General features: G+C 38.8%; 3 protein-coding genes across 3 annotated transcripts; 2 read left to right on the forward strand and 1 right to left on the reverse strand.

Moving 5' to 3' along the window:
• The first annotated feature begins 366 nt into the window (after window positions 1–366).
• LOC146465896 (uncharacterized) lies at window positions 367–3,733 on the forward strand. Its single transcript, XM_085128066.1, has 2 exons — window positions 367–830; window positions 3,024–3,733. The coding sequence occupies exons 1-2, from the start codon at window positions 452–454 to the stop codon at window positions 3,515–3,517; spliced, it is 873 nt and encodes a 290-aa protein (XP_084984192.1). The 5' UTR covers window positions 367–451; the 3' UTR covers window positions 3,518–3,733.
• An 807-nt stretch (window positions 3,734–4,540) lies between these two features.
• Window positions 4,541–15,318, forward strand: LOC146465897 (protein PBDC1-like). Its single transcript, XM_085128094.1, has 8 exons — window positions 4,541–4,691; window positions 6,012–6,071; window positions 7,968–8,008; window positions 8,736–8,787; window positions 9,630–9,677; window positions 11,389–11,456; window positions 11,663–11,706; window positions 13,308–15,318. The coding sequence occupies exons 1-8, from the start codon at window positions 4,641–4,643 to the stop codon at window positions 13,415–13,417; spliced, it is 474 nt and encodes a 157-aa protein (XP_084984220.1). The 5' UTR covers window positions 4,541–4,640; the 3' UTR covers window positions 13,418–15,318.
• On the reverse strand, window positions 14,681–18,154 carry LOC146465898 (melanopsin-like). The gene has a single exon (XM_085128092.1). The coding sequence runs from the start codon at window positions 17,782–17,784 to the stop codon at window positions 16,765–16,767; it is 1,020 nt and encodes a 339-aa protein (XP_084984218.1). The 5' UTR covers window positions 17,785–18,154; the 3' UTR covers window positions 14,681–16,764.
• Window positions 18,155–21,507: the final 3,353 nt, after the last annotated feature.

Here is a 21,507-nt window from a genome sequence, read left to right on the forward strand (position 1 = left end):
ACGATTCTGCGCACGAGGGAGTCCATGAATCAAAATATTTTTCGATTTTTCCGCCTTTGCTCGCTATGACCCAAGCCCGTTTAATTTAATTCGCTGTTTATAATTCGGAAGGGAATAGGTAACTGGGGTGGTAATTTTTTCATATGATTGCGTTATTTCGCATGCAAATAACTGTAAACACATCAACCGTGGAATAAATCCTACGACCCGGGTCAACGCTAAATTCAATATCGACAATATGAGTACAATCCAATAGCATTTTCTGTGGTCATCAGTCATTTTGCTTGGACTAATTATAGAATGTGATTACTGAAGTACATGTGAGTGGGATTTTAAAGGCCATAAAGTTGATGAGAGAGAGAAAAAAGCATTTAATTAGATTCATGCACATGGGCTGAAATGTGAACCCATCCGTTTAATAGTGACGGAACCAATAGTCACATGCTCCAACATGGCTGACCAGAAGCGTGAAAAGATGTCTGAAAACGAACAAAATAAACATTCTTCAAATGTCAGCGACTTTGTGGAACGAGCATTTTTCGAGGCTTCTAACTACGAAAATGTTCGACCGGGCTATCCAGTGAATGCTGTAAAGTTCTTCTTGGAGAAACTTGGTGCCTTGAACAGCGACGTCAACTGCAATCAGAGTCGCCCCGTCACGATCTTGGAACTAGGCAGTGGAACGGGAAAGTTAACTCGGACCATGTTAGAGGTCTTGAAGGGAAAGAATATTAGAGTGATTGCAAGCGACCCAGTTAAGACCATGTGTGAGCAGTTTAAAGTGACGGTGCCTGATACAGAGATTATTCAATGCCCTGCCGAGAAAATACGTAAGTAGTTGGGCTGCCTTGCTGATCAATGCATGCATTCAACACAACGGTCTGTACGAAAAGCAACCGGAATTTATTCGGTCGTTAAGTTCGAATCATTCGCACACTGACGCGATTTAAGATCCTTTAGCCGACACAAGCTTTCGAGTAGGGCCTGATGTTTGATATTTTGTCTCATGACCTTTGGGAAATAGCAATGACCTTTGGGAAATAGCAAGGGGTGACAGGCCTGCACACTACCCCCACGTGAACGGGCATAGCTTCAGTAAGCAAAGCATACGATAATTTTCACAGAAACAACACTCATTCTGAAAGATAACAAGTCGCTTTTTAGAGCGTTACGCGGGATGCTAGGGTCGATGTAAACGTCCACTTTGAATTGAATGGCTGATTACCTGTTGGAGTTCGAGATCGATGATTGCATAAAATGATGATTTTATTAGCTGTTAATGAAACCGTGAGATAACAGCAATCTGAAGGTTTCCTAAATGAAAACTTCTAGTAAAAATAATTGGCAATCAAACCTTTCCTTCTTTATATTAAATTTAAATCATAACTCCTTGCTAGAGGCTATCCGAATAAACTGAATGAAAAAAATTATCAGATGTCAAATTTACATACAGAAAGGTCATTGGCATTGAAGGAAAAAGACAAATCCCTCTAAACAACTGATATTGAGTTTCGTAACACAATAGGTTGATTGAATAAATAGACGTAAATATATGAAACATATATTTTGAACTGCGGATGAAAGATCAAATAGAAGAAAGATCGTCGCAGTTACAACGCAACTTAAGCAGTTGCGAAAAGAAAGCCTGAAAAAAATATTGGCTTGAACAGAATTCAAACCCATGACCTCTGCGATGCCGGTGCAGTGCTCTACCAACTGAGCTATCAAGCCAACTGGGAGATGGTCATATTGTGAGTTCGTAATATACCCGTGAGGGATGAATAAACAAATGTAAATATATGAAACATATATTTTGAACTGCAGATGAACGATTAAATAGAGGAAAGATCCTCGCAGTTACTACAAAAACTGTTGCGTTGTAACTGCGAGGATCTTTCCTCTATTCGAGGTTGATTGTATGTGACGTCATGGCGGCCATGTTGATGGTCAGTAACAATAAGATTTTTCTCCTCTGGGAGTTATCTTTCATTTTTATGAAAACTATGTGGGTAAATTTTCTTTTGCTTTGACCACCAAAATGGCGGCAATGCAACCACCCATATAAACCATAAGTGCCCAACCTCAAAAATGATTCAATGGGAAAATGGCGCTTAATAGAAAACCAGCCTTTCCTACGAGAAATCTTCAAAGAGCCACTACTAATTACCTTTAAGAAAGGAAAATCTCTAAATGGCATGCTTGTCAGAGCAAAAATATAAAGAGGTTACACTTTAAAAAATGTTTCCCGGCATTATTAGAAGTCGTGCTGGCCTGTCACCCCTTGCTATTTCCTACTATGACGGGCTGGTTGTACTACAGTTTAGTTCCGCAGTTAACTCCCAGCTACTCCCATTTCTTTCTTTCTTTTTTTTTTTCTTTTGACAGATTATTATTAAACAATTAACGTAAGTCTTGAGTTTCATCTTCTCTTTTTCATTCTGTATTGGACTATATTCCAATATAACACTTTAGGATGTTCCATCGTAGATTGCAATCATTAAGACATTATTATATGCATATTTTATAGAAAAATAGGCAGTCCCATTATTCCTAAAGCAACAAAAAGAAATTTTCTTAAGAATATAACGACCTGTTTAAGAACCTAAATAGCCTAATTTCCTAGTAAACACCAATAATTACTGCGAAGCCAACAGCCCTTCGCAGCAGACTATTTCAGGCTGCGTTCGTGAACAGCCTGTGTCAGTAGCCAGAACAAACCGATATCAGTATCGATGACGTCGAATATTTGGTATCGATATCGAATTTTGAAGGAGATACAACACCGCTTGACAAACTGCTTGCTCCGATATACTGTCGAGAAAGCACGTATAGTGTTAGTGAAGAGAACGCCCACCCGTGAAAATTTTTGTATGGATCCAACACAATGGCACAGACATATTCTCAGTTCCTGCCCTCCATACCTCGTACTCCAGAGAAAACCCCTATTTGTCTTATCTTATATGTGTGTTTGACCCAAGGTAATAGGAGTTTCCGAAATTGATAATAGTTATTTTGCTTTTTAGTTCTTCCTGACGCGAGCGTGGACACTGTAATTGCTGCTCAATGTTTTCATTATTTTGCAAACCGAGAAGCCCTTGAAGAAATCCACCGAATTCTGGTTCCAGGCGGTTCCCTCGGCCTAATATGGCCGATAGAGGACGTCTCCGTACCTTGGGTAAAAGATGTGTACGAGTTTCTCGAGCCTGTGCATGAAGAGAGATCTCTGTTTCATCCTTACAGAGAAGATTGGAAGCTCATGTTCAGCCAGCTTGCCGATCAGCTATTCAGCTCCCTAGAAGAAAATGTAGCGTTTAAGTATCCCTTTGGTAATTCTTACGAGGAAGCATTCGATTATCTGGTGTCCTGCTCCGCACTAGCCGGTGGAAATGAAGGCAATAAGATAGCTTTCAAAAAATATTTTGATGGTGTCATAGAAAAGCATTTTAAGAGCAAAGGAATTCCCTTCGATCATATGACCTTAAAGGTTTATATGTACTGGTGTACAAAGGAATCTTAACTGAGTTCGGCAAAAACGAGAGAGCTTAATCGCAATAATACGTGGAAACTTTCAAAGGCAATAGAAACCTTATATCATTAAAAGTACTCTGGCTGGGGTTGTTAACTGAGTACCATTGCGTTTTCATGTAATCTTTTGGATGATAGTTTATGAAGTTTATTGATCAGTCAGTTTCCGAAAATGCAGTTCAATTAAAAGTGTGAAAACTAGTGGCAAGAGCTGTTGTAAATAACTTTAAAAAACAGTAAGACAGACAAACGACGCTGATGAACTTATGGTAGGACGATTAAATGGATGGATTTTAGACGCTGGCGGTGGGGTAGTAAGGCGGCCATCTTGTTCCCTTGATCTTGACACTGGTGGAAAGGCGATCTTGTTGATCGCTCTTCACGTTGAAATGGTTGGAGGATTGTTGACCGTTGACCGGTGATGCTAGAAGCTTTCAACACTATCTCGATCTAGGATGGTGAAGGCATCGTCCACGTAGCCATTCCAGAGGTGGGAACGTCAGTTGACAACGGCGCGCGCATCAAGAATGCCCATATATAGTCGAAATAGACCCGCATCCAAACTATTCCGCGCGCTCTTGCGTCCTCAAATGACGTTCACGTTCTTTTGCTAAATCAGCCTAATAATGGCGGAAACCGGGCTTCTCACGACTTCCCATATAGTTGTACTCTCTCTGTTTAAATGTTGCTACCCCTTCGCATACTGTGAGGTGAAAAAGGCACCCTATACGTTTACCTCTATATGAGTATCCCCCTTCCCCTTCTCCCCCCTCACCCCCCCCCCCCCCCAACCCTCAAGCTTTGTAATGACTAACGTGGCACCTGATTATATGTCATTCCTCTTTATTGCCGCCGATGTGCATAAAACCCAGACCGGACAATCCAAAATCTAAAAAGGTGGAAAAAAGCAGCTAAGCTTGAAGCCGGTCGCGGAGAAAAAAATACCCTGACTGGGCCCTGGGAAGGAGTAAATTGAAAACGTTGTACATGACGTACCAACCATGAAATGTTTTCTTGAGCTTCCTGTACTATAAAGAAGCAGTGATTTATTCACAATTTAGCTTCTTTGTATCTTCTTTCTTCTTGTGATTTTTGTACTGCAAACTGGTGAAACGATGGCAGAAGAAGCTGGGTTAGACGTGAACCCAAATAATTACCAAAATGAGGTGAGCTCTGGAGAATAAATAATTATAACCACGTGCTGTTGAATCTTTGTACCTACAACTACGTTTAGTTTGAGAGTTCTAACTTCTGTATTGCATGTAAGTTATTTTGTTATTTTATTGTTCAGTGCTTACATTTATCCTTGATGTATTTATCTAAATAATGGTTATGGAAGTATACAAAGGTTACAAAGTTACTTGGCCGCTTTGAAATGTGCATGGCACCGGAGGATTAATATAATTTTCCTTTTCATTAATTGAATTCTTGAAATTCGTGTTACCATCCGAAGTATGACGAAAATTTGAGTTTGTGATAAGCTTGCCACCCACCATTTTGTCTTAAAATATGATTTTGGAACAGCAACAAAAATTTGTCTCTGTAAGACCTGCTAAAAACTTCTAATATAATACACATGTACTGTATGCACATGTATGTAGATGGATTTTGACTGAGCTATGTATATAATACTATGTTCTATAAGGCAATTTTAAAATAAATGAGAATTATGAAAAAACCTTTGTTGGGGTGACTTAGAGTGGACACATAATTATGTGAACAGAGTTCTTGTATGGGTGAAATTACAGATACTGTAGCTACCTGAATGGCATGGAAATGATTAATATATGTATAATTTATATATATATTTTTTGTTTGAAGCAAGACTGGTTTATTTGGGCTAAAAAGTCCCATGTAACTGAACAGCAGAATGCCATACGCGTAGCTAAGAACAGCGAACGTCACAAAATCATAGGATTTAAGGAGAAAAACAAAGGCCCTGCACGTGTTATAAATTTGGGTACATTTCTTTGTCGTACTCAGCCAAACAATCAGACAAAATGACCACATTCCAGGTTTTGTGCACAATGTGAGCAGATGATGGTAAATTTTTCATTCACTGTCTTAACATGAATGCTTTTTTCACCTGTCCTGTTACTGGATAGTTTGGCCACATTCAGTTATACAAGTTGAACAAATTTGAAATAATAGGGAAGTAGTACGAGTAACGTGGACTTACATTTTCAAGTGATGTTTTCATTGCCAATACCGTCATAGTTTCTTAAAGTCCCTGGTGTTAATTTATTCACTGACGTAATGGCCCAAAAAGTGTTGTAACTTTGACAACTGTAAACTGACCATTGTCCCAGCAAATCTAAAAATGTTTCTGTGACTCTCCAGCATTAAAAACGAATATGTTTTAAACATAATCTGTCATGTATTAAGCCACAAATTAAAGGAAAACAACAAACAAAAACTCGGTGTAATATTATCATGACCTCATTTTTATTATGATCACAGCATTGTTGTTGAATTTATTTTTGCAGGCTGAAATGGAAATGATGTGGGCAATGAAGGCGCATCACCAGGCTGAAACCTACTTTAAGGTACATGTCGGTTATTTTTATTAATGACTTGGCCACAGTTATTCAGAGAGTTAATAACTTTATCCAGCAGGTAAATCACTTTCCAGTGGATAAAATGTACTCTAACCAGTACATTTTATCTCCTGGATAGTGATTTATCACTCCGTGAACAACCGGGATCTGGTAGAAGACATACATGTACATGTACACTGTACAAGAAATCTTTAATTACAGGATCCTTAGGCAATCTTATAGGATACTAACCTTGAGGATCTTGTAAGATAAAGTCACTCTTCCAACCTAAGCGGCCCACACAGCCAGAGTTTAATGCAGTTTCTGTAGCATGAAGTAACTACAGCTTAGGAGTATTGCTACTCCCCTTGGATGGGATGCTAGTCTATTGCAGGATAACCCACAGTAGTATACAGCTATTTGAATAAATATTGTCGGATGAAAGCTTAAGGACATCTTCAAAGAGGCTGCTACTCATCCCCTTGATTTCCAAACTTTATTTTCATCCATATGGCTCACCATGTGGACAGACGAGGCATAGTTGATTTTGATGAACTTGTTCATAAAAAAAATCCACAGAATCTTGGGGTCTTTATACTTTGATCTGACAACATTAATTGAAATAGCTCTGTTGCCAGTACCCATTTATACACCTTGGTGAAGAGAGACAATTTGGAACAAAGTTTCTTGTCCAAGGAAACAACACAGCAATGAAGAGAGCTAAGTACATGCAACCTCAGACCACTGACCCACCGATCTTCCGATAATTTGATCAAAAGTCTTGTGTGCCAACCGCTTCCCCACTGTGCTCTGCTAATGAGATCTATAGGATTACCAAATCCTATAAATCCTATAGGGAAGAAGTTCTTTTCAAAATTTCAATGACAATAACCCCCATCACTTCTACTTGGGAGTCCCCCCCACTCAGTGGTACATGTACATGTACTCTGTGGTTTACAGTCAACCCAGGTCACGCGTGAACGGTATTTTTGAAATTTGAATGGAGTTTTGAAATTTACATGTCAGTTTTGAAAATCGCCAATGGGATTTCAGAGTTCCTGTGTAAATTTCCCTAGCTTATTGACGGTATAAAGCTATGAATTTTTCTTTACATTGCAAAATTGAATATTTCAAGAATAACAATTGTTTCCCAAGTATTTTGAATTTTTTTTTTCAGTTAATGCATCTTTTTAAGGAACGATTTCCAGAGAAATGTCCAACATTCCATTCACACGTCGGACATTACAAAGAGAAATTCGAATGTTCATTTCATTCTTGGAAACACTGTTCATGTGTGACCTGGGTTGACTGTTGTGAGAAATTGCATCTCAAAAACAAGACATCAATGTGACCAGCACTCTGGTTTCATATAGTACACAGTATACACATAGTGATCATTATTTTTGTTAAGATTAACTGTACCTAACCTCCATCCCTCCTTTCCTCTTGTGTCAATCAATGTCACAAAAACAGGCCCTCCCTTAAACCATAGTTAACTGAGGGACTGGATATGAAACCTTGCCATGTTCAAAGTTGATAACAATGGTGAGCACTGCAATTTAGGTTGGAAGGGCCACGACCGTACACAATCCTTTGTGTTAACGTTCACACTACAGCTGAGTATCTTAACAGGAACGTTACTGTTGGTCAGTTGCTTCAACACATTTCAAAATCTATTGTCAGTGGTTTGCACATGGTCAAAGCTGAAAATGCTAACAAAAACACATAACAAAGAAACTTGTTTGGCTTTATAACCATTCTCCTATAATTATTAACTTTGCTTAAACTGATGTTCACTTGAATGTTGTCCTAGGATGACTTTTTACTGTAGCATTGGCTAGTTACAGTTAGCAGTTGTGTAGCGATGAAGCAGCTCACACTGTATTGTTTAAATTATGATTGCAGCTCATTTCGACAATAGATGCGTCAAGACTTCATCTCACAAAGTAAGTGTGTACTTTGCTGTATGAGATATGTACATGTATACAATATTAAAGAACATTCTGCGGAAAAGAAAAACATATTTGCTTACAAGTCTGCATGTACATTGTGACTCAGGGACAACTTTTTTAGAGGTGCACTGAAGGTTAACATACATAACTATCATACATTCTATGTGTAACATTGTGTGCAATCATGTATTTCATGTATTTTCTCAAGGCCCGATACCCCCTCTGGAAATTCCAGTTCAGCTTTATACATTTCTTTAAACTTTTTGGCCTAATTGAGACACCCCCTTTTTAAGACATATTCAAACGGTTATAACTTATAATTTATTCTTGCTGATGCTCAACATTTAAAATATATCTGATTTTGTGGCTCTAAATTTGTAATTTAAGGGGTTTGTTGTGATTATTTTACACTTTTGTTGTTGAACAATATATCTGATTTTGTGGCTCTAAATTTGTAATTTAAGGGGTTTGTTGTGATTATTTTACACTTTTGTTGTTGATAAATATTTGCCTCAAGTTTATGAATCACTACTTCTTCTGAAAGTTAGTTAGTGGTGTAATTATATATTTTTATTTTATATGACTGTGTGAAGTAGCTGAATGATACAGCTTTTCCCAGACACCTTATTTTTTAAAACTTGGACTTCACTCATTAAAAGTGTTCAATGTAAATGTAAAAATTATAATGTCATAACTCACTAAACATGACTGCTTATTTTAGGTTTGATGATGACATATACAGACAGTTCAAACGCTATTTCAAAATGTTAAAGGTAAATTCAGCTACACTACATGTAATTATTACAACTTGGCTCTTAATATGAGCATACTACCAGTTTATTGTTTTATCAAAACAGTGGCTGAACCTCCCAAGTCTCAGATGTATAAGGGTTTTCCGTCATCAGCCACCTTTTAATATGCAATTTTGCTTCATCATGTTTTTGATAGGCTTTTAAGCTCTAATATTGAACAGCATCTAATTTTGCCTTACAATATCACTACATTGATCCAATATGCAGGTAATGAGAATCACCATAATCATCATAAAAATAGTAATGTTCAAACAAATTCATTTCTTCCAACTAGTACAGCTGCACCATGAGAAGTAATTATGCTTAAAAAACTGTAACCTGCAATCAGGTTTTCTTTTTTTCAGGGAGCAGGAAAGTGTGGCAGCGTGAGAGTTGGCGGTCAAAAGAAGGAAGGAAAAAAGAACGCCTGATACAATTACTGCACGATTCGTCTGCCGCCCCTTGTTTGCTTATGCATCTCCGGCGGCCATCATAATTTTGAAATTACACCGGAAGTCAAACATGCCATCATGTAGCCAATTGGAACGTGGCTCAAAGAATCTTTTGTTTTTCGACCAATTAAATTTAGACAAAAGTCCATATTCTCGACTGGCGGCAGACGACTCTTGTAGTAATTGTATGAGGCGTTCTTTTTTGTCTCCTCTCGACCGCCGACTCTCGTGCTGCTACACCTTAGCGCTCCCCCGAAAAAAAAAGGAACGCCTAATTGCAGGTTAACAAAACTGTAATGAAGAGCATATTATTGCATTGTTGAGCTTGAATGGTTAACTGCACGTCTGATGTATTTCTCATTACACTAATAGGTGGATGTCATTAGGATAGAAGATTTCAAATCAGAAGAAGCCAAAGTGGTAAGCTAAGTCCCATTTTTTGAATTCATTGGATTCAGTATTGCAGTTAATCTGGCTGAAATGCTGTTTTTTCATGCCCTTTTTGCAATGTACCTTTTATTTCAATGAGATTCCTGCTGCTGTTAGTGAAAGCTCTATTTACGCCTGTGTTTCAAGAATGGTCAAGAATGGGGATTTATCATAGAGGGTCCAACATTTTACCTTGTACATGTGCATGTACAATCATGTAACTGAAACATACAGTAGCACTAATTAGTTTTGTGCCACAAATACAATCTTAATGAGATTCCTGCTGTTAGTGAAAGCTCTATTATGCCCTACTATAAGTTGTGCTTTAAGAATGGTGGCGTATCAGAGAGGGTCCAAAATTTTAGCACTAATGGGATTTGTGCCACAAATACAAATGTCACGGGCATACTTGGAAAGAAGAAATCCGAGTGCTCCTATCAGGAGTCGAACCTTAGACCTTCCGACCACTACATGTAGTTTGGATGCTCTACCACTGAGCTACAGGAGACTCGTGGGAGCTAAGGCCATTAAACTAGGTTCATGGGACAAATATCCTGCATACTGCTTCGATTTGAAATGTCAAATGTGGTGTAAATGAAATAAATGTGATGGTACTGTATATTTCAAGGCTGGTGAATGAATGAGAATGATGTATTATTTTAGAAAGTGACACAGGCATCCTTGGAAAAAGAAATCCGGGTGCTCCTATCAGGAGTCGAACCTAAGACCTTCCGATCACTACATGTGGTTTGGATGCTCTACCATTGAGCTACAGGAGACTCGTGGGAGCTAAGGCCATTAAACTAGGTTCATGGGACATACCTGACCACAGTAATACTTCTGCACAATAAAGAGCAAGTTTTCCTACTATAAACGGACTGATGTTTTGTTCTCCCCACTGCCCCAGGGGAGGGGAGTGCTCCTTGGAATTTTTGGTGGGGGTGTTTGGCCTCGGTTTTCCAAACCCTGACCCTATTTCAGACCAAAATGTGTAATTTTCCGGTACCTTTTTGAAGACCTGGACTCTACAATTCAGACCCATATTCAGACTTTCAGACCAAATGGTTAAAAGTGATATCCTTTTCAGACCAAAACGGCTCAAAAACCATATCCTTTGGCACTTCACCTAACATGTACTTACTTGTGTATACATGTACATGTACATTATAAAGCAGTGTCCCCTCCACCCCTCCCCCCAAAGTTTCCCCCCCAGTGGCATGCCTGAGGTTTGAAGTATTTCTTCTGTGTTCTCTAACATGGAAATGGGGAAGGGGTGGGGGTATTGACAAATTTGACTTCTCTATGGTTAGAGCGAGGAGTCTTACATGAGTTAAACAGTTGTAATAAATGTTACATCTACCTTGTTCAAAAATCTTTGTCAGTATGTACATGCATATTATAGTAAATGAAAAGTAATCTGTTTAATGAAGGAAAAAGCATTATAGAAGCTGGTGTGTGTAATGACAAACCCGTGGCCTCTGGTAATAACCTGTGTTTTGTAGGACATGAACTCTTGTTCAACAACCTTCAAGTCTAAAATTATTTTCAATTTTGTTACTCAGCTAGATTAGCCCTTTAGTTATTCTGAGCAACTTCTACCAGTTCCCATTTTCTTTTTCATTATGTTTGTAAATAATTATTTGTTTAAAAAAAGGTAATAAAGTTGTTTTCTTTGTTGTTGTTGTATTTTCTGTCTGTTCAGAAATGGAGGCCATTTTGCAACATGTATGAAGGCAAGGTAGAAGACTTCAACTTTGGTACTCTTCTTAGGTAAGAAAGGTATCTTTCAGATCCTTGTCACTGCATCTCCCATGTTTCCAATGATGTCACCAATATTTATTTTCAAGGTGGTCTGCACATGCCGTTTTGTTTTCCAAAAATGTAAGATTCAACATCACTTCTTCTTTGTACCAATCCATTGAAATGGAACAAAATTTTTCTCTCTTTTTTGTTTTATGCCATTGTTGTTTCTTCAGAATTGACTGTAAGAAGGGATATGAGGAGGACAACACCATCTTAGGTAAGGGACAGAGTACAATACATATTACATACAGAGTCAGATGCCTTTCAAACTAGAAGCTTTTTTATTTAAAATTGAGTGTTACTTTGTGCATTATATTTGTTTAAAGTGCCCCTAACCCTTCAATTTGTTTTCTTTTGGTAGATTTCCATATCTTTCAAGAACTCATTTTCGAAAAAATTTTTGAGAAATATTGAATCCTTTTTTTTACGACCGCTAGAAGTGAAGGCGGTCTTGTCTATATTTTCACCTATCGTTCATGTTAGTACCCCACTCGGCCAAATGTGTCCAAATATGGAGCGTGATGTAAGAAAAGGACATCGTGCAAAAATATCCGAAGATTCGCGGTAATGCTTCAATTGTAAACAGAGAAAATGGTTGAAAAATGTGTGGTTTTTCGATGCAGCAACTCTCGAAATGTAGAGAAAGGAATCAGCATGCATAAGATTCCTTCTGATAACAATCAGAGGCCTGAAGTCTTTGGAATGGTGTCCTTTTCTTACGTCACAGCTAAGAAAGTGTCAAATATCGGACGCTTTTCATTGGCTCGTTCTTGATGAGCCCACGAGACAAAAATTTGTCCAGCGGGGCTTAAAGCACACAAAAATTTAAAAATTTCAGTAACTTTTAGCGCTCGTAAAAAACAGGATTCAATATTTCTAAAAAAAAATTTTGGAAATGAGTTCTTCACAGATATGGAAATCTGTCAAAAGAAAACAAATTAAAGGTTTAGAGGCACTTTAAAAGGACTTTTTTTCATAACTTATATTCAGGAATAGCCTCCCTTGCAGACGCTCTTTTGGCTTGTCATGCAATCTATCCTCCCCAACTAGGAAAGATTGCGTGACAAGCCAAAAGTGGCGTCTGCGAGGGAGGCTAATTCAGGAAGGACTTTTTGTGGTGGGTAGGAGGAGAGGCAGAATTTCATTTCTAAAATTGTATGGGCTCAACAAGAAAACGTTTAATAAAAAAATGTTAATCTCAACTTGAAACATTAAGCTAACAGCCGAACACAACTTATAGTAGAGGACCCTTCTGTATACCACTTTTGTGATGTGCATCCTCATTAAAGATTACCCTCAATGTAAACAAGCTATAACAGTCTTGGAATAAATGTGATGGAATATTTTAAGCTTGGTGAATAAATGAGAATGATGTATTGTTCAGTAAGTGACACAGGCATACTCGGAAAAAAAAATTCCATCATATTAATTTTATTCCATTGTGCGTATGCCACACGACATTCCAATCCTAGCAGTATGCAGGATGTTTGTCCCATGAACCTGGTTTAATGGTCTTAGCTCCCACGAGTCTCCTGTAGCTCAGTAGTAGAGCATCCGAACTAGTAATTGGATTTCAAGTCTTAGGTTCGACTCCTGATAGGACCACTGGGATTTTTTTCCAAGTATGCCTGTGTTACTTACTGAATAATGCATCATTCTTATAACAATCTTATTATCAGAAGGGCGTGTTAGCATCTTACATTTGAAGAACTTTTTGCACATTTCTAGCTAACCAAAATTTTCCACAGACAAAAAATGTTGACGCTAAAAGAGCAACAACTATTTACCGATACCTATTTATTTTTATGTGAACTGTAGTTACGAGGATCCAGTTCTACGCGGTGGAAATTGCCCGCAACCGACGGGGACTGAACAAGCATTTCTTGGAGAAACCAACTGTTGCCCAGGATGCTTCCCAAGAGAGATAGCAATACAACGTGTAAATCCGGGATCAAACGAGAAGTGAGAGTTAACTTGAGGAACGAGAAGTTTGAACTCTTTTAATAAGCTATTATCTGCACGGTCAAATAAGGATGCAAGTGTCATTTCTTCCTGAACAGCTGTCTTCCCTGCTTTTATTTAGGTTACTTTTCAAAGTATTGCAAAAACTCCATTTAGCCTCCGGGGTTGGGGAGGGGGGTGGGGTATTTATTTTCAGATCTCCGGACGCGATGGAGGGGGTGGAGGGGCTCATTAGAAAGGGGGACTTATTAAAGAGGGGAAGTTTACATTGTAGTAAAATCATGAGTTTTTTTGAACAAATCTTAAATTAACTTTTCCATTGTAGCACTAAAAGGGCTGTGTATCACGAAGCAATGTCTCTTTTACCCTCTCGAGTACAATAATACTTCTGCACTTTGAAGACCACGTTTTCCTATAAACAAACTGACAGGTCAGTGTTTAACCATTGGTACACCTGGGTTTTGAAGTATTTCTTCTTCGTTTCCTAACATGAGGTTAATGGGAGCGTGATTAATAGAGGGGGAGGGAGAGGTCGTTAGAAAATCTTTCCTCCAAACGTGGGGCTTATAAGAGAAGCGGGGGGGGGGGGGGGGGGGTTCAGTTTAACAGTGCTTTTACGGTTATTTCCCATAAATCTGACCTTGAATGATTTATCCTCTTTTGAACTATAGGAAAATGATAATTGCTCCGACCGCTCGTGGAAATATGGCTCTCATGAGTGTTTATGAAAGTTGTACAGGGTAGTGCGTTACTGATACTCTCGTGCACATATACGTGTGTGTGGGAAAATTCTGAAAATTTTGAATGTCACATTTTGAAATTCACATTTTCAAAATGTGACATTCGATTGGAGCAATATCACGCGAGTTTAATGTAGGGTGGTCAAAATTTATCGTCGAAATCTCCTTCTCGTTTTGATCCAGGCTGTAGTTCAGAGTGGCAGTAAGACATAAGTAATAATTATTAGTATCATACATGTATGCAACCGCCTTTACAAAAGCTCTCAGGGCGCGTCACGCAAACTGTTGCGTGACAAGCCCAAAGGGCGCCTGTATTGGATCTAAGAGGCTGCATGTATGGTCTAACCAACTAGATATTAGATAGAATAGATTTAGTATAGGTACATTGGTTTTGTTTATGTGGCTGTCTGAAGGTTTAACCTTGGATGACCAATGACTAATGTTCGGTAAAGTAACAGTGACCAAAGTTATTTAGCATGGAGTTTTGTAATGGTACTGTATACGTGTGCAATCACAAGGGCTCAGATTGTTAGTTTATATAATTCGAGTGTAAACGTTTTCTTAAATTAGTCCCAAAATAGTTGCAAAATAGTTTACTTGTAGCTACTGTGAATTAATGAAGAAACTGGGCCCAGTTGTTCAAAGTCCGATTAAGCTAACCCTGGATTAACGCAAACTTTGACTCGAGTTTAATTGCTAATCGATAAAGATTTTTGGCCCTTAGTTTTTACTTAGACTTTTCCGCTTTACCTTTAGCTCGAAATTAACGCTTTAAACCATTGTTAACGAGCGAAATGAAAACCTCGATTAACTTCTAATCGTGCCGGGATTAGCGATAATCGGCTTTCGAACAAGGACGCTGGAGTGACGACGAGAGAAGGGTAAATTCTGTGAAATAGTCATCATCGAGGAGTGTTCCGTGACACGAAAATGTAAGCTTGTACCAGGGTTATAACAAAACAATAAGCCATTTCCGAGTGGCATTTCCGTTAGTTTTTATTAAATAAATCTCAAATGAAAAGCTTTGCACTTTGCCTCGCTTTCATAGAGAGGTTCACAACAACTCGGAAATGGCATGTTAAAAGTTGTTATTAAAGCAAAGGTACTACCTTGACGGTGAGATTAGACTGATAGAGCCTCTGTATCACTGTACTGCATGTGTTTCTATGAGATTTTTTTTCTGGGACCACTATAATTGGCTTACCGCTGTTGTGGTATCCCTGTCTAATTTAGCATTTATTATTCCTTGTTTCAGCATATACTTATTCCTTTATTTTTGTGTATCATGTAGTAGGCGAAGCTAATAAAATAAAATAAAGTAAATAAAATAAAATGAACAAAGGACTCGCAGCATAGTTTTCTTTTGTGGTATCGCCCCACAAACATATCCTTTATTTATCACGATATTGATCATAAGTCTAGTATGAACCTTAGTGGGGGGTCCTGTTGATTCCATTCAGGGATAGAAATACGTTTGGAGCCGTGTATGGTTATCATGTGTGGCATTAATGTAAAGGGAAAACGGGAGTTTGGCTTTTCCACCTACGTCCGGCTTAAATGTTCCCACCTTCTTCGTCCAACCCAACTCGCTTTTCGTCTCTGGAGTCTGGACCTACTGTGTGGAACGTCCTAAGTATCGCATTTAGGGAAGAGTGTTTCATGGCAGAATGTCGTTCCGTTTACAAAATATCTCTTCCGGTATACGATCAATCAAAGACGCCATTAATGGAAGAGGGCGTATTCACTGTACACTTATGCCCCATCCCACCCACGAAAATATTCAAAAATTGAAGTTCTGTCTAGATTCTCAATTACGTACCTTTATTTGTTAAATAAACTAAGGGGCCAGCTCAATCTGTAAGTCACTGAGACTCGCAAAAAGTTTCCTCGGCGTTGATAACTTTATATAATATACATAGTTATAATAATAATTAACAATAATATCAGTATAGATATATATCTATCAACAGCAACAATTTATTGAATTCAGGGAGATTCCCATAGAGATGTATACATGGGTACCTTCTAAATTCTTAAATGTAAATTTATCATTACTGGGTATCTTCCATATTAATTAAACTATCATCAATTGTCGGCTGAAGAGATAGAATCAAACAAAAATAGCAGTTGCCTGACAGGGTGATAACACTGTTAAAAAGCTAAATAGAAATCAGTAGAATTTAAGAGTGATGATGTCTATCAGTTATTGAAAATGAATAAAATCGTTTGCTCTTCGAATGTCTCCAGATTATCGATTTCCCTTTTCCACAATTTATAAATACTTGAAGCACCTCCTCGCTTCCAGAGTCTCTGGGATGGAGAGAGGAGAGTTCACAATTGAAGCGCTATCTTGGATCAGTGTTGGATGACTGAACGTAATAAGACGTGATTCTTTAATTTCTGAGACTCCCTCTTAGTTTTTCAGTCCAACAATTTAACTAATGTTCGCGCAAAACACACGCCTGTTGTGTAGGTTTAATCAAGAAACGACTCTTCTCAGTGAAGCACTCCGCATTGTCTCAGGATCACGCGTGTTTCGATCTTGTTGGCTCTGAGAAAACAGATGATCGTTCCTATGTTCCTATTTTTGAAACAGTTGGCTCGGAGTCAACATCTGCTTTGGATGGAACTTGCATCGCGTTGGAATTATCAGTGACATTATTTTCCGAGCTCGTTTGGTATCGAAACCCCCTGAATACCATTTTAAACGCTTCTCTGTATTTTGGAATTCTCCACGCGTAGATGAATGGGTTTAAACTGCAGTTCACCAGCAGAAACTTATTCGATGCATAAAGAAAAAACCGAAAGCTTTCCTTCTCCGCAAAAGACGGTCGAGCAATTAAAATATTATGAGCAATAAATTGAGGAGCGAAAGATACGTAAAATAAGACAAGAACCATCAGAAAGGCCGTGATCATTCTTCTTTCTCTGTTCCTATGCGCAAAGGTCATCTGTTGAAGGTCGTTCCCACCAGCTGCGGACACATTTCGTAATTGACTGTTATGGCAGCGGAGCGCGCGGTACGTTTTCCCGTAAACTACAGCTAGCACGATTACGGGAAGAGACACATGAAGATGGCAATACAGGAGAACAAATGCTGTTCTAGACACGACGGTTGCTAGACTGGAGAACAGCACGGCGTAAATCCAGACAACCGCGATGAAAACTTTGATCTTCGTTATTGTGGCACGCATTTTGTATTCAAGTGGAGACGATACCGCGAAGAGGCGATCGAAAGCCATCGCAGCTATGGTGCAAGATGCCACGATATTCGTCACAACAGCAGCAAAAATTATCGCGAGTCTCAATCCCAAAAGATGTTCTCTTGTTTGATCCATAAATAAATTGATATCGTAATAAAAACTTCCATAGCCAGGTACCATTCCTGATAGGAAGTCGCACACGCTCAAGTTTATCACCAGTAAAGTGACCGGCGTCCGCCACAATTTACTCCGGTAAATTGTAATAAGCAGAATCACGTTTGAGACGACTGCTGATGTAGCTAGTATGAAGCCCACAATAAGTTGCGACAGAAGGTAACCTTGAGGGATAATGTGCGGCATTGTGGAATTAGAACTAGCAGAACTAGACATGGTTCGTTGGTGTTACCGCTTCTGAATTCCTAGTAGAACTGATCCAAATTGCTCAGTGCACTCAGGCAGTGTGCTGAACCACGACTCTTTACCGTAAAAAACGTGATATTTCATGACAGCAATGACGTCTTCCTACGCGGAACATGCCGATCAAAATACTACTAACCAAAAATTGCTCAAGTTGGCTCTCAGTATGGTGTGTGGTGTATAAGATTTCATGCCCATACTGAGAGTTCGTGATTGAACGTGTTCCGTAATTGGTAATGTATCTCAACCTCCAAGCCTCTTGAAGTCATCAGAAACTTATCAATGACATCTACTGGCATTCTTAACTTATGTTGTAATAAAAATACTTTTTTTGTAACCCATTTACCACGCAGTTGTCACATCTGTTTGTAACTTGATTTTTTAAAAAATACATTGAAACGAATGCGCCTTCATGTAAGTGCAAGTGGCGAAATAAATTGAAACGCATCATTCCGATCCATCGACAGTTTCTTTCAATTCTCAAAGTTCTTAGAAAACGTGCGTCACCGAAAAATAATCCCGGAATATAAAAAAAGTTCCGAAAGCAACGCCCTCAACTGAAGACTGCACGGAACCATCAGGTAGCTAGGCGGTCAAATAGGGGTCGCCCTAAATACTCTTTTTTTTTTTTTTTTTTACTGATAAGAACCTTTTTTATAAGAACGTTGAGGCAGAGATTAACTAAAATTTAAGAACATACTTAGAACATTACCCAGGCTGAGACTCAGTTGAGAACATTTTTATTACGACCAAATGTTTTTAAAATGAACAGTGTAAATACGGATAAAATAATACAGGTAAAATTTCAGTCTATTGTCCTATTAACCCAAATAATAGGTGCCTGGTCACGTCCGCACAGATTTATTGAAAAACTATAACAGATAACTAAGAACATCTTAAGAACTTTTTCCGGCTCAAATTGCCAACAATAATAAGAACGTTCAGCCTCAGCCCAAAAATTAGACGTTCACTTGAAAAAAAAAAAAAAAAAAAAAGAGAGTGTATAAGCTATTTTAATAGGTGCGGTCTGAATTAAGTGTACAGATTTTAACCACTTTGGTCTGAAACGGTTATGGATTTTACAGAATTTAAGGGTATATTTTTAATTGTGTTTTCGCCCATTACACAGTGATTACAGACATGGTACTTGGCCAATGTCAGTTTCATAGAATTATAAGATTTTAAAAGTTAGCATTCAAAGCTAACAAAAGTTAACTTCTTTTAAGAAAGGTTTTTCACCAGAGAAACGGGCCCCAGGCCCTGAAATATTGTAAACGTGGAAGAACAAGATATAGCGTACTATGTCAGTTAAAATATGGTTCACCGGCAAGGACTCTAAGCTCGGTCTCCTGTATTTAAGGCAGACGTGATAACTTCACGAAGGCAAACCGGAATTAGCCTACGTGCAGACGTCTCCTTATTTTTAGTCTCGATCCATATTTCCTTAATTTGCTCCAACAAAGGAAATTTAAGACGTCTGCATGTACACAGGCTGAACCGAAACAGCAAGGTTTATACTCATTACGTCATTGAAGGTCGCTCACTCAACATGGAAAGTGCGTCGATTTGATGTGTATCATGAAACAGACACTGAGGAATATACATACTGAGTGAATCAGCCACATTTTCACGTAAGAACACTGTCTATCTCTTTCGTAGTACAGTCGATCCTGAGTGAAATCAGACTTTCCGTGTTGACTGGGCCAACTCCGTGATCTCAATGATGTAATAAGAAGGTGCAGTTGTCACGTATACAGCTTTCTCCTCCCCAGAGGCCTCTTTCGCGCTCGAGAGGAGACAAATAAGGAGAATGAAATAAGAGGAGTGAGGGGGCCGAGCGGAGACTAATGAGGGACTGGGGAGAGTGAAATAACGAGGAGCGCTCTTCCTGTCGTCCCCCGCGTCCCCTTTTACTCATTTTCCGTTTTTTTTCCCACTTCTTTTTCGCTCCTTTTTTTATGAAGCAGCCTCTTCGAAGGAGAGAGCGTATGCAAGAGAATGCAGGACAGCGGGAGACGGATTCCATATCTAGGAACTGGGCCCCGTTGTTCAAAGGTCATCTTTTGCAAAAGGCGGCAAAGCGGTTAAAGACATAAAAAGGGAAGAAATGCCCTGTAAATTAGGAAACAGTAAAGACATAAATTTTAGACAAAACATGTACTAAACAGTATTGGCGCCTAGATGTCGGTGCCCATTGCAAATAAGACTATATAGTCCGACTGACTTTCTCTTATCTCAGCCGCCAAGCTAGTTTTTCTTCGGCTTTATTAACACCTCTCTATCCAGTCCTGTTCTTTTCTATTCTTCGTTAGTGTGCAAGTCTCTTTGAGACTAACATATCCGATATGGAAGCGATGTAGCGTACGTCGAAAGTCAAGGGAGACAAACTTCCGCCCCAAACCAGTTCCGGCCAAATTCGCCCGTATTATTAAGCAGTCAGTTGCTACTGTCGTGGCCTGTTTTAACGATCACTTTGTAAAAGGTAGGCACTCAAATACGGTAACAAATAGCACGACAGGGAATTTAATTTCTAATGACCTGCAATACTGACTCTAGGATCTTGGCGTTAATGTTTTTTATTATTAATATGGCTGGCTCCGTGAGCGGGGCAAGATGACTCAACTTGCGCTATGATTGGCTACCCGAGCGGGCAAGAAAGAGCTATCTTGCCCGCTCGGGATTACCCGTTGCCCGTCCGCTTGGCATCGAAAGTTTAATCCCGAGCAACAATGCAATCTTTTCTTCGATCTTCTCGTTCTTCTGGGGGAAAATGCTCACTAAACTGTTCGGTACACCTGTCAACATTTACCTAAAGGAAAGGAAGAGAATGGAATCATCCTGGTGTTGTGAAAAGTTTGTTTCAGCTACAATGAATGTAGAATAGTATTCTACTTAACACTGAAATGTCGTTTTTCCCTGTATTTTCATTCTGACTGCAAGTATTGCAATTCTATCTGGTGTTTACTAGCTTTTACTTGTTGCCTCGCCCACTATATCTCTGTATCCGATTTTGGGGAGTTAGCGATGCTGGAGGTTATCACTGCTAAAAGATCCACTCAAATATGCCCCCGAGTTCAAGCTTCTTGTTTTATTTATGGTTTTTGTCATTTGCATTCGCCATCTTGTATGTGACACGTCATTTGGTCATATACAAAACCTTATGCTTTGTCTCTTGGACAATCGCGACACACACACACACACAAAAAAAATATTAAAAAGACTGAGGCGACCGAGAAGTTAACTCGGTGCCTCACGGCTCGAGTAATAATCCCGTGCAAAGTAACACTGGCAGAACATTTCACCCGCAATTTATAAGTTGCAGAGTTCTCGTCGAATGTAGTTCGAGCCCAGAAAAACCGCAGTAAATCTCAGAAATCTGCTCAGCCCTTTATGTGAGATGTGAACGTAATAAAAGTCAAACAGAGAGTAGATACGATTCCAGTGTGTATAAATTTGAATTTTATTTTAAACAACTGGAATGCGAAGTTTATTAAGGGCAACTGACCAGAACAGGACGAAAACTTAAATATCGAAAATGAACAATTTATTCATACACAAAGGTGTGTGTTGGGTATATTTTTATGGACATGAGACTTAATTGTCTCGAACGAGCCTATCGCACTGTATATTGAAGCTGTTCCTCTCACGCGTAGCGCATTGTTTATATTTTAAGCACATCTTTACGTCAATAGTGCT

This window comes from Pavona decussata, unplaced genomic scaffold (assembly GCF_977016875.1).
Source record: "Pavona decussata unplaced genomic scaffold, jaPavDecu1.1 SCAFFOLD_155, whole genome shotgun sequence".
NCBI classification, from domain to species: domain Eukaryota; kingdom Metazoa; phylum Cnidaria; class Anthozoa; order Scleractinia; family Agariciidae; genus Pavona; species Pavona decussata.

Excerpts from the sequence above, each read along its gene's own strand:
- LOC146465896 (XM_085128066.1), top strand. The coding sequence starts at position 452 with ATGGCTGACCAGAAGCGTGAAAAGATGTCTGAAAACGAACAAAATAAA. Across the intron at positions 831-3,023 it reads ATGCCCTGCCGAGAAAATAC|TTCTTCCTGACGCGAGCGTG; the intron begins GTAAGTAGTTGG and ends TTTGCTTTTTAG.
- LOC146465897 (XM_085128094.1), top strand. The coding sequence starts at position 4,641 with ATGGCAGAAGAAGCTGGGTTAGACGTGAACCCAAATAATTACCAAAAT. Across the intron at positions 4,692-6,011 it reads CAAATAATTACCAAAATGAG|GCTGAAATGGAAATGATGTG; the intron begins GTGAGCTCTGGA and ends TTATTTTTGCAG. Across the intron at positions 8,009-8,735 it reads TCAAGACTTCATCTCACAAA|GTTTGATGATGACATATACA; the intron begins GTAAGTGTGTAC and ends TGCTTATTTTAG.
- LOC146465898 (XM_085128092.1), bottom strand. The coding sequence starts at position 17,784 with ATGTCTAGTTCTGCTAGTTCTAATTCCACAATGCCGCACATTATCCCT.